A 13,221-nucleotide genomic window follows, 5' to 3' on the forward strand; every position below is an offset into this window, starting at 1 on the left:
GCTGTGCTATACTGTATGTATGCCATGAAAGCTATGATTTTAAACAATATTATTGGTATCTGCCTAGACTTTCATAAATGCTGCACCTCTACTAATGTTAGAGACACTGCTAATGCCACTATATGGTATGCTATACTATTCTACAACACACTGGACATCTGTGTAGACCAACTTCAAGGCCCCACTTTTATTTTTTGATAATGTGAAACTTTCTTTTGTCCACACGGAACGATGTTTCTCAAATTACTTTAAAGCAATTTTTGATATTAATCCAAAACCAAAAAAAAATAAGAAGTCAATATTTCCGACACCAATACTGAGACTTTCAGCTTAGAGACAGCCTATGGAAGGGAGAGCAATGTGTTATGATTTACAAGATGAATCATCAATATGAACATTTTTTAATGAACACTAAATATTTATTTATTTTCCACAATAATTAGCTAACAACAAAACAGACCTTTCAGCTTTTCATGTATTTTGAAGTTGGATTTTGCTTTAGACCTGGAATTTGATTGTGTTTTCCTTTAAAGGACTTTGGGTCAAATTCTGTTTAAAGATATATTTTTATAGTGCTCTTTAGTGCTGAGCGATATGGAAAAAATATTTATCACGATATGAATTATTTTATATCACGATAACAATATATATCATGATATACCACCTGACCTGTGGTCATCTAGAAAGTACGCAGTCTGTAAACAGCGAGTGCCGAGGGTGCAGTCTTTGTTTTGAGTTACCGTAAAGTATGTCGCAAATCCGGGTGCACGTACAGCAGCACCAGCTCGCAAACCACGAGACAGAGTTTCGTTGCGAAAAATATCATTTTTTTATACTTTATTTTCTCTTGCATAAAGTTAAGAGCATGTATAGTGAGAAGACAACACTAATATATTTGCCACAGGCTATTTAACCCTTTAAGACCTACCATAGAACCAAGTCCGCCAGAGCTTATCTTTATGTTTTTACATGCTGTAGTCCCATTTGTGGGAGCATTTCAAGTTTCCATATATCAATACAACCGTTATAGCCCAAATTTTAATAATATGTATCCATTAAGTCCATAATAACTACATAAATTGCAAAAAAATTGTAGTGCAATTAACTACAAAAACAATTGAAAATCGTTTTTGTTTAGTTTTTTACATATATCTCTAGTTAGAAAAAATTAAGAGGTGTATCCCTCAAAACTGTAAATACAAAATACTTTCCAACCACGAGAAATTTATTTTGAGTGTCTTCATAGTTTTATTTTTGAGATACACTAATTTTTTATATACTACAGGAAAAATGAAAATAAATATTATAATGCATCAAAATAAACTATTTCCAACAGTGTAATTTGAGTTCTAACCATCCCAGAAACTATACAGAAAAGCATAAAGTCTAACATGACTAAAAACACCAACAAAGGCTAATAAGGCCCTTTCGCAAAAATGACGTCACTTCCAGTTTCGGGCAGGTAATGGCGGACATGCAATAGTTCGCGTTGACGTATATGCCAACGTAGGAAGTGCTATGAACATCAGCAAAGCGTGTTTCTGGAATATTATGTTTTTGCTTTTTTCTTCTTATACAATTTTTGCAAAGCTATATGTGGAAGGAAACCGTGACCTAGGACAAGCTAATGGCATAAGATGTAAGTACAACTCCTCCGGTTTCACATGCAAAAAAATTTATTGCACTACCTTACGTGGTTCCAGTTCTACAGGGATTTAAAAATAGTTAGGTAAAACGGAGTGTGCCTGCTCCGACCGGTTGTAAAGGGTTAATTATATATTTTATGTAATAATATCTAAAATTTGGGTTAGAAACGATAGAAGACAAATGGCAAGATAGACACTTTTCTATCCTCCACACGATATATATCATCATATCGCCCAGCACTAGTGCTTTTTGAGATATATTTTCCCTCATTTCCAATAAAAATAATCTTTTTCAAAACAGTTTAGTGGGATACATACTGAACCTTGAGGACAGAAACAAGGTATCTCACCAGTATTGATCCAATACCAATACCAGCTTTGATACCAATACTACTTATATTAGAATCAACCGTTTCATCACTATTGATTATACTCTATTGCAGACATGGACACGGAGAGCTGCTATGCTCCAACCACACATGAGCATGTATAGTTGGAGCACTGTAATGACAACTCTCCGCAGACAATCACAATTAACAGACAGGCACGCAGACGTGCACACAGACCCTTGTGCCCACCATCTAATGATGAAATTTACATCACTTGGAGCCTTAGTGGACATGCAGACACAGAAAGTATAATCAAGGCTTAGAATTGCTCAACTTTCTTCAACTTGTTTACCCAGTCACAAAATGACTGGACTTTCTTGTAGAGTCACTGCCTCTGTTGTCATTCCAGTTCTGCAGTTTCAAAGTGCAAAACAGAAGATTACCAGAATTATAACTGAAAGACTTGACAAATGACATTACACACATTGAAGTAACTGTAAGTAATAATAGGCTCAACCCAGCCCATGATGTCACAGATGGTATGTTCATTCGTCAGTTGTGTAATGGAAAAACATATACGTCCACATTCGTCACTGGGATGTGGCTAAAAATACAGCAGCCATTCAGCCACACCTGAGCGTTTTGTGCCGTGACAAACTGAGGTAGAAGAAATCTATCTCAGCACCAATACATTGGATAAAACAGGCCTACCTTTAAATAAGCTGAAATTAGCCGCCTTTTTAAGTGTACATAAATTATTTTCCCCACAAAAAACATTGCTGCTCACAGGATTGCGTTTTCACAAGGTCCGGTAAACTGAAGGTGCAATAATGAACATTTCAAATTGGTCAAATTGCTCAAGTAGCCTACTTATAGCATTTGAGCCATTTATCAGTTATCTCACAAAAACTGATAAAAAAACAAACAAAACAATCTGCTTATGACATAAAGCAGAAAGTGCTGGTTACTAGGGCTGTGCAATATGACCAAAATCATATAACGATATAAATCACAAAAATGTAACATTTTCTTTAAATTCTGTGAATCTCGGGCAGCTCGACTTGCGGGAAGTGTTTCCAGCTGCGCGTCATGTAGCTGGAGTCGAGTGTTTTAACAGATGCATGAAACTATACAGTTTTAGACATAAGTTGTAACGGCCGCCGTTTTCTTTTTGAGTATTTATACACGGCGTGCTGCGGGGAAAAGCCTGTTCTAACGTTTGAGTCTAAGGTTTATTTTTTAGCACCTGGCGGCTCTTTTTTTGCTTCTCATCCGTAAATAATCTGCTCTTTCACGTGGTTCAGTTTATTTTGAAAAGTCTCAACAGGATCTTGAGCTTTATGGTGAAAGGTTTATGTGGAACATAAACAAGCGGACACGCGATGGTGTTACCATCGTTGTTGCTAACCACAACGCATAAAAACAGGCGCTTGTCCGTCTGTAGTGTGGTTATATAAAATATAAGAGAAAGAGAAGTTTAAGAAATTAATATAGCCACTACAGTGACCATCAAAACGATGAAAGAATATTGCTGTAAACAGTTCATTTTGCGACACCACGAAACAAACGATAGCGTAAAATGAAACGATAGACGTTTTTATATCGGCATCCGATATATATCGTTATATCGAACAGCCCTACTGGTTACTGTGGGAGAAGGCAATGATGGTCGGTGGTGTTTGCAGGGAGGCATTAACCAAAACAAAGAAGTAAACTAGAGAAATAAGTAAATCCCCACAGTAATTTTGTGTTATCACACAAACAGAGCCACACCTCCATGTAATCCTTCAGGAAGGCGCCAGACAACCAGATTTGATGTGAATGTAACCTAACAGCAGGGTTCACCCCGTCTGCCGTGTGTATCGTCCACCAAACAGACACACTGACTGACAGCTGGAGTATAGACAGGGTGAACAGAGCAGAGACAGCAGAGGCAGAATCTTTTTTCTTTTGTTATGTCAAATTAATTTTGTGCTGGCAAAATGTTTAAAAGTAGTGTGAAAAAGAGCTGAAAGACATTTAGGTATTTTTTCATGATTTCATGAAGTAACCCCCCCCCCCCCCCCCAAAAAAGTGGTAAGCATCAATAAAACATCGGTTTCAGCATCTGATACAGATGGAACAACTGAGACAGATCATTGATTTTAAACCTTCAGCAGAAGGCAATGATTTCTGCTAGTGACAACAACAGAACTCAAGCAAAAACAAACAAACAAAAAAAACAAGTATACAGTTACGTCCCATTCAAAGAGAATGACCTAATCTAAATGGATAATAACTTTTTTTCCAAAACCAACCATTATTAACACAAAACAATAATAATTTCCCATGGTAGGGACAGTTTTTTTTTCTCCACTCAACAGTACATCACTTTTTTTAATCTGAAGCAAAGTACCGGGTCGACATCAATTGGGCTTTGAAGTCTAGTTTATCACATGACACAAAAACTGACATTGGGCCAGAGAACTTCACCAAGATCACATGGTATTTATTTTTACAACAAGGAAGTCGGTTTAACTTACTTTGCATGAAGGAGCGGGTCGAAGGGTGGATGCTGTGCACCGTACACATGCTGAATGCTGAGGAAGTGGAAAAGACAGAATGGAAATGAATGAACTATTCGATCACTGGCTGGCAAGCTAGCTTTAAGCTATTTAAAACAATACCAGTTTAAACTGCAGGAGTGAGACTCCGTGTGACCCGAAGTGCAATAATTTGCCGTGAGACCTTGACTACTCGTGTTGTGAAATAGTTACTGTGTCATTAGTTACAACTCTGCGACGGAGTACTGATGAACTATTAGCCACTGTTAGCAGCCTAGCTCTTAGCCTAGCTAACAGTTGCAAGGGGTAAAATGCGTCTACGAGACGTTTTTACCACAGACGTTGGCCAGTGACAAGAATGGGAACTTTGTCCAACAGCAAAGCCCCAACAATCAAAGTGAAAGTTGGCGTTTGAAGAGCAGCAGCGCAGCGTCAGCTGAGTGAAGCTAGCTACGCTAAGCTAACAAGCAGGAGGGAACACGTCACTCACCTGCCAGGAACCTTCGCTGCATTCCTTTTCCAGAACTGTTTTTTGTTTCCGTCGCTCGACATCTTCCCGCAGCGGTCCACTCAGTCCTAAACTCAAACACCCCGACGCTGTCGTTATCTCAAAAATGTTAAATGTCTGTTTATTTACACCAGCTCCCCTCCTCCAAAACTCAGAAAGCTGCCATGTTGATACTGCCTAATCGGCAAGTAAACGCGACTGTGATTGGCTGGGGTGACACTTCCTCACTGTAACCCAATCACAAGTGAGATCTGGTTGTCGGTAGGAGCATTTTTTTAATAGGACGCTGACGTCATGCTCCACGGCCTTTGCTGTGTTGACAGAAACTCCGACTGTGAATCAAAGAGACCCTCCAGCATCAGGACCAGAGGGAAGGCATACAATATCACCAACGAAAATACATGGACAGGATCATAGGAGGGTTTTTTGGATATTTAGAAATGTTCATATAATATGTATACATTGTTTTTCAGGCAGAATCTTTAAATAGATCGGTTCTCATACAATTTTTGTAATATAAATCTGTAGTTTGTGTGATGCCATATATTGAATGTTGGTTCTCACTATGTATAAAATAAAGTCAGGTTTATTTTAGGCTTTTCAAACTTATTTTATGAACTTGGTGAACTGACAGGTGATTCTATTAATACAGGTTTTATGTGCTTGGGAATTTGGAAATTAAACTTGAATGATGCTTTTTTTGAGGCTATAATAAACAATAAACTGTCCTGGAAACCACATATCAACTAAATGTTTAATAAACTGGCTGTATAAAGTAATAGTTAATATTACAGTATTACAGCAAATGGATTATCATTGTGGAGTAACTATATGAATATGAGGATGACTTGACTCGGTAAACAACACGTTTGGCCTTTCTGTTCTGCTAAGTTCTAGCTCCGCTCATCAGAAAAATAACCCACTATTATTGTTACGTGTACATATCTACAGCTAGTGCGGTGCCAATGAAGGCAACCTGCATAAAGTTTAGTTTGTATTTGCTGTTTCTATCTATCTATCTATCTATCTATCTATCTATCTATCTATCTATCTATCTATCTATCTATCTAGTGGTGAGACTTGCTTCTAGAGTGTGTTTTGTTAAAAGGCAAATGCTTTAAGTCAGAGTCAGTGTGCTCATATGTACAGAACAGGGAAAAACAAATGTTCTTTTGTTTTTTATTTTCACAATTCTGAGTAAAAAGTCAGAATTCTAACATTAATCAATTTTTCTCCGAAATTTGACTTTTTTTCTCAGAATTCAGACCTGTTTTTTATTTTTCCAGTGGCCCTAATCTTCCGTACACACGCTTACCCTTGTAGATACTTTGTTTTGAAATTGGTAGCCTTAAAGGTAAGAGGGCTCACTCTGCCCTAATTTTCCCTTTATGTTATTTACATTGTGAGTCATAATCAGTGGTGGATCGTTAAAATTTTACATGGGGGCAAAGGAGGGGCATAAGGTCTAGGCAGGGTGGCACATACCTCTTTAGAGAAGAATGTGAAAATCCCCTACATATAAATGGAGTCAACAAAGTTTTCCCAAAAAGGCTCTAAATTTATTTTTTTCATATTATGGTCACATTTCTATTTCTATTATCTTCCTTTTATTCTCTATGTTACTTGTTAAGCACCTTGGTATACCCTTGGTTTTAAGTCTGCTTTATAAATAACGTTTATTATTATTATTAGACCAGGTTGATTTTTATTACTGAGTGAGTCATCTTTCTCATACACGATCTTCATCCTAAATTCCCCCCCCTCCCTTTCCCTGACGGCTCAGGCCGACCGGCGTAACCACTGCAAACAGCGCAGACACTTGGCACGCGCGGGCGATAATAAAGTTGCAATGAGGAGCATCCAGCGGCGTAACGAGTGACACCTAGGATCGGTAATATGGAGAAACAAGTCACGTTACTGTCATCGCAGCTCTTTCAGAAGCACAGGCAGGTAGAAGTAGTTCTCAGTCGCAGTGTTTTGGCGTGGAAACCGGTTGAGAAAAGTAGAAAACCATGCTCGGGGACTTGTGACTCAGGTAAGTGTGACATAAGTGTAGGTTTCATGGGGGAAACTGACGAAATAGACACCGGCTAAACACATCAGTATTCATTTAACATGGCAAAGTGGAAACGTGAATGTGAATGGTATTTTAGAGCGCAGCATATTTGCCTATATGTTCATCCACTATTTGCCTTCAGGACATGAAACCATTGTTATATATGCAAAAAGAAAAAAACTGCAGCAGCTGTTTGGGCTCCTGATCAGAGTAGGCACATGTTGAGAAAGCCTCAATCAGGATATGAAGCTGTGGTAGTTCAGCTCCGTTCACTGACAGGTGCAGGTCACACAGGTGTGGGGGGTTTATTGTTCTTGTTGGGTTTTTTAAGTCGCAGGTCGTTAGCAGCCGGTGTTTCTAATGTGCAGCCTGCAGGGTTCACTGTTATGGGTTCACTGTTATTTGACATGCCCCCCTCCAGGAAGCACTTCATTCATTAATTCAGTCATGAAATGGTCCGGTGAGTTCTTTGAAAACGTTCACGGTGTCAGCTCGTTTAGAAAACACATTAAGCTTGGTCAGTATAACCTGGCGAGTTTGAGCAGGCAAGAGGAAAAGAAGAAGTCAGAGCCGGGATTGAGTTCTACCCTCACTATATCCACTTTACTGTAACTCCAGGCTGTCCAAACCAGAAGTCTGCTGCTTGTTTACAAGTTTAACCCAAGCATTGTTCTATTAAGTACTGCAGTTGTAAGCAGATCTACATACCCACATACTGCTGTTTCAGCTGTATGCATGCCATAAAAAGATGGCCTTCTACCCACACCAAGCTTGCGTGAATACCTTGAAGAAGTCTACAGATTGGCATTTTGAACTCAAAGACCAAATTTATTTTTATGTACAAGCTGTTGGGGATTTTAATAAGGAGCTTTATGGGAATCGACTCGCTGTCTTGGAGTCCAAGTGGCCACTAGTAGAACTGCAGGTTTTATCACTTTCAGGATGTGTTGCTGCTTGCAATACACACATGATATGAATAGTTCAGTAAATGAGAAAACCAAAAATCTTCGTTTTCAAAACTATGAACTGGTTTCACCATTTTTAAAAAACAAAAAAACAACAATAACATTTGCTGCGTAGTTGACAATTTCACACACTTCCTGACAAATAGTTGTAGTTGCAGTGATGTTTTTTGCAACCTAGAAGCGTCTGTTTCTTTTCTAGCTTACGACTGTCCGTCCATAGTTCCTTGCTTTTGCCTGGATGGCTTTCTCATTTCTCTTTCTCCCAGTTTTGATTACCTAACATATTTATCTTTTATGGTTTTACACCCAGCTGGTGTACTGTGGTCGAGATTAATTTACTGGATTAATGGCATGTGCATTCACTTCTCGTTGCTGTGGTTATCAAGCAGGGCTCCCAATTTTATTTTATTTTTTCCGCCCTTTCCCATCGTCGCATCAGACAACTTCCACTTAATCCGGACCCTCAGATAACCTCCAGAGGCTAATGTTTGTTCATCGAGATGAGCTCCCTGGTCTGCAATTACTGTACCACGATCGAGTAGAGTGATTACAGCTGGCTCCGCACACTTTAAATTTAAACCTGCCCATTGACCTTCCTCAAAGTGGTATCAAGCGCCCTATAATAACCTGCCATAAAGACTTCCATTTATTGAGTCTATGCTCAGTGTAACTACATCAAAATCCCTCTCCCACCCCCTAGTGATCTCTGTGACAAGAGCAGGTCAGCTTTATTGTGGAGTTGGGAAGCAAGCAAGGACACTTTGCCAGTGGGTTCAACATATAACACTTCTGTGGAGTGCGATTATCACAAGTACAGCCAGTACAGTGTGGTTAATCAGTGACTTTAATGAAGAAAAGGATGGTGGCTGGAATTTTCCCTCACGTAAACAAGTGCTCAGTTTCTGTGCTATCGCCAGTGACCTAACTGTCATAAACATTCCACACTTTTCCCTATCGCACTTGTGGTTGTCTTTCACAGTAGGGATATTCCAGATGAACTCAGTCAGGTCACAGTAGCAGCATTTTTCTTCATCACCGTCAATTTAGCTTTTGTAACTCCTAACTGGAACCAAGCTAGGCATTTCTGGGAATCTGTTGCGCGACAGAGACGGAAAAAAACATCATAGTCAAAAATGATTCAGCATGACTCAAGTTTGACAGATCCTCCCCAGCTTGTATATTCCATCTCCGCCCATAGAAGATTTTCCAGAAGATGAAGTTGACACCCGAAACCATAAATTGTGTTAACGTGATAATAATGATGTTACCACTTGACCTTATATGTGAATTTGTTTAAAACAGAGCTTCCAGATGTAAACTGCACACAGATACAGACGCAGACAAACAAAAGCCAGTCACTGAGATGGCCTCTGAGCCTTGGAGTAAATGCTCTGTCCACATAATGGTTGAGTCACTGCTCTGATGCAATTCAGATCAGAGTAAAGTCGTGAATAAATCATGGCATATGCTTTAGAGAGTGCTTCCCCTTCCCTCCAAATTACTATGCTTAGCAAGCAATACTTCCTCAGGCCCTCTAAGCCTGAATGTCTCTCCCTGCCAGAGGGGGAGGTTTAGATTTTTGCTTTCCCATATGTCAGCGCTGCATAGACACCCGGCGTGCAGGGCTTCACTTTTATCAATATTGAAAGTATCGAAAATCGGCCTAAAACAAAGTTAAGAGACAAAGCAAACCTAGGCTGATTTTTGTCCATTAGTCAGACAGGACTACAACTCGGTCGCAAAGGGTTGTGAAAAGACAGAAATAGTGATATAGTGCCTTGTCACGCAATCAGCAGAGCCCTGCACTTTTCTAGACATTGCGCAACAAAGGTGCACATTAGGACGTAAGCCTGACATATTCAGATCAGACAGTAAACTGTGTTTAACCTGCCAGTACAAAGTCCACGTAATGCAGGGATGCACAGAGGTGAGAAAAGCTCAGGTAATAGTCTGTCTTCCATAGTCACTGGTGTCTCCGACCTGCTCCTGATCTACGTAGGCAGCTTCCTCAGCTCAGCTAACCAAATTATTATTTTTTTATCAGAGTAGTGAGGTGGAGGAGTGGATGTTGTGCGCTACTTGGGAGAAACATCTTAACATTGTGCAGAATGTGGATGAAAATGGCTTATGACAAGGGAACCATGTTATCATTGAGATAATGTTTACCATTGTCACAATCTGTTGGTTCAGAACATTGACGAGCAAAGTCGGTGTGTGTATATCTGTTGGTATTTGGTCAAAAGTTGAAATTTTGTACTTTAGCTATTATAGTCCATCCTGTGGGTGACATAAATGGCAATCCAAAAGTCTCTGGATTTATAAATTAAGGCTTTCAAAGCCCAACCATGCTTTTTACCCTATCCAGGGAACATCCTGGATAGATCACTAACCTGCGGCAGGGCTAACACAGAGGCCATTCACAGGAACATTCACGGTTTTTAGAATTTACAAATGAACTTAACCCTGCTAATTCCACATCTTTGGACTGTGGGAGGAAGCCGGAGTATCCGGGGAAAACCACTGCAGATATGAGGAGAACGTGAAAAACCTACACAGAAAAGACCCCAGGCTGGACTCAATTTCAATTTTACAATAATACATATAGAGAAAAACTCAACAATCATATGACCCCCTATGAGCAAGCACGTTGGTGACAGTGGGAAGGAAAAACTCCCTTTTAACAGGAAGAAACCTACGGCAGAACCAGGTTCAGGGAGGGGCGGGGCCATCTGCTGCAACCGGTTGGGGTGAAAGAAGGAAGACGAGATAAAAGACATGCTGTGACTAATAACAAATATGATTCAATGCAGAGAGGTGAATGAGAAAGGTGACTGAAGAAGAAATACTCGATGCATCATGGGAATCCCCCAGCAGCCTACACCTATTGCTGCATAAGTAAGGGAAGATTCAGGGTCACCTGGTCCAGCCCTAACTCTATGCTTTAGCAAAAAGGAAAGTTTTAAGCCACATCTTAAAAGTAGAGATAGTGTCTGTTTCCCGAATCCAAACTGGAAGCTGGTACCAATCCATCTAATAAATAATTATGGATGGATTTACACCTGTTGGTTACACTAGATGACAAGGTGGGGCGGAGACCTTTAGGTATCAATCTTTTTGTAATATGAATGTCTGCACCACATGCCGTGACCATCCATTAGTACAGTGGGGGAAAAAAGTATTTAGTCAGCCACCGATTGTGCAAGTTCCCCCACTTAAAATGATGACAGAGGTCAGTAATTTGCACCAGAGGTACACTTCAACTGTGAGAGACAGAATGTGAAAAAAAAATCCATGAATCCACATGGTAGGATTTGTAAAGAATTTATTCGTAAATTAGGGTGGAAAATAAGTATTTGGTCACCTCAAACAAGGAAAATCTCTGGCTCTCACAGACCTGTAACGTCTTCTGTAAGAAGCTTTTCTGTCCCCCACTCGTTACCTGTATGAATGGCACCTGTTTGAACTCATCATCTGTATAAAAGACACCTGTCCACAGCCTCAAACAGTCAGACTCCAAACTCCGCCATGGCCAAGACCAAAGAGCTTTCGAAGGACACCAGGAAAAGTATTGTAGACCTGCACCAGACTGGAAAGAGTGAATCTACAATAGGCAAGCAGCTTGGTGTGAAAAAATCAACTGTGGGAGCAATCATCAGAAAATGGAAGACATACAAGACCACTGATAATCTCCCTCGATCTGGGGCTCCACGCAAGATCTCATCCCGTGGGGTCAAAATGATCATGAGAACGGTGAGCAAAGATCCCAGAACCACACGGGGGGACCTGGTGAATGACCTGCAGAGAGCTGGGACCAAAGTAACAAAGGTCACCATCAGTAACACACTACAACGGCAGGGAATCAAATCCCGCAGTGCCAGACGTGTTCCACTGCTAAAGCCAGTGCATGTCCAGGCCCGTCTGAAGTTTGCCAGAGAGCACATGGATGATACAGCAGAGGATTGGGACAATGTCATGTGGTCAGATGAAACCAAAGTAGAACTTTTTGGTATAAACTCAACTCGTCGTGTTTGGAGGAAGAAGAATACTGAGTTGCATCCCAAGAACACCATACCTACTGTGAAGCATGGGGGTGGAAACATCATGCTATGGGGCTGTTTTTCTGCCAAGGGGACAGGACGACTGATCCGTGTTAAGGACAGAATGAATGGGGCCATGTATCGTGAGATTTTGAGCCAAAACCTCCTTCCATCAGTGAGAACTTTGAAGATGAAACGAGGCTGGGTCTTCCAACATGACAATGATCCAAAACACACCACCCGGGCAACAAAGGAGTGGCTCCGTAAGAAGCATTTGAAAGTCCTGGAGTGGCCTAGCCAGTCTCCAGACCTCAACCCCATAGAAAATCTGTGGCGGGAGTTGAAAGTCCGTGTTGCTCGGCGACAGCCCCAAAACATCACTGCTCTCGAGAAGATCTGCATGGAGGAATGGGCCAAAATACCAGCTACTGTGTGTGCAAACCTGGTAAAGACCTATAGTAAACGTTTGACCTCTGTTATTGCCAACAAGGGTTATGTTACAAAGTATTGAGTTGTATTTTTGTTATTGACCAAATACTTATTTTCCACCCTGTAAATTCTTTACAAATCCTACCATGTGGATTCATGGATTTTTTTTCTTTCACATTCTGTCTCTAACAGTTGAAGTGTACCTCTGGTGCAAATTACTGACCTCTGTCATCATTTTAAGTGGGGGAACTTGCACAATCGGTGGCTGACTAAATACTTTTTTGCCCCACTGTATATCATTCCACCTGGCCAAAGTGGGGGGTGCGACCTGATCAGCAGTGCCGTACGCATGTCTCCAAAAGCAGCAACCGGAGCTGCAGTGAACATAAATATTGAAATCATAGACTGTGACTTTTTAGCATAGTAGAGAACTAGCAGCATCACTGGCACCACTCTTCTCCTGTTACATCTTCCACCTTGGTTGTCCTTTCCTCTCCATCTGTTTACCTAAGCGTTGGCTTAACAAACCCATTGTGCCTGGGAGAAATCCACGTCTTGTTTGACAGCTCACTGCCATGTGTACCCAGGCAGATCTGCGCTTTGTAATCTAAAGCTGGTGCTCAATGCACAGCCCTGTCTGTATGCTGAGAGACGGCTGCAGAGGGAGGGAGGGGGAGAGATACAGAGAAATAAACACTGCCAGAAAGC

The 13,221-nt window shown here is 40.6% G+C and overlaps 2 protein-coding genes across 3 annotated transcripts in view; one reads left to right on the forward strand and one right to left on the reverse strand.

The window, feature by feature from the left end:
* Window positions 1-5,351, reverse strand: part of tbc1d22a (TBC1 domain family, member 22a) — a 164,051-nt gene extending 158,700 nt beyond the window's left edge. Inside the window, exons 1-2 of one of the 2 annotated variants that reach the window (XM_004553937.4) lie at window positions 5,009-5,351; window positions 4,498-4,554 (exon numbers count right to left, since the gene is read on the reverse strand). In XM_004553937.4, the coding sequence (XP_004553994.1) occupies window positions 4,498-4,554; window positions 5,009-5,070 (119 nt within the window). In that variant the 5' untranslated portion in view covers window positions 5,071-5,351. The remainder of the gene's footprint in view (window positions 1-4,497; window positions 4,555-5,008) is intronic. The other variant, XM_004553936.4, reaches the window with a different exon arrangement.
* A 1,480-nt stretch (window positions 5,352-6,831) lies between these two features.
* The window catches only part of cerk (ceramide kinase), a 51,775-nt gene continuing 45,385 nt past the window's right edge, over window positions 6,832-13,221 (forward strand). Inside the window, exon 1 of the mRNA XM_004553935.4 lies at window positions 6,832-7,061. Coding sequence (XP_004553992.3) covers window positions 6,923-7,061 — 139 coding nt within the window. The 5' untranslated portion in view covers window positions 6,832-6,922. The remainder of the gene's footprint in view (window positions 7,062-13,221) is intronic.

This window comes from Maylandia zebra, linkage group LG17 (genome assembly GCF_041146795.1).
Source record: "Maylandia zebra isolate NMK-2024a linkage group LG17, Mzebra_GT3a, whole genome shotgun sequence".
NCBI lineage: Eukaryota > Metazoa > Chordata > Actinopteri > Cichliformes > Cichlidae > Maylandia > Maylandia zebra.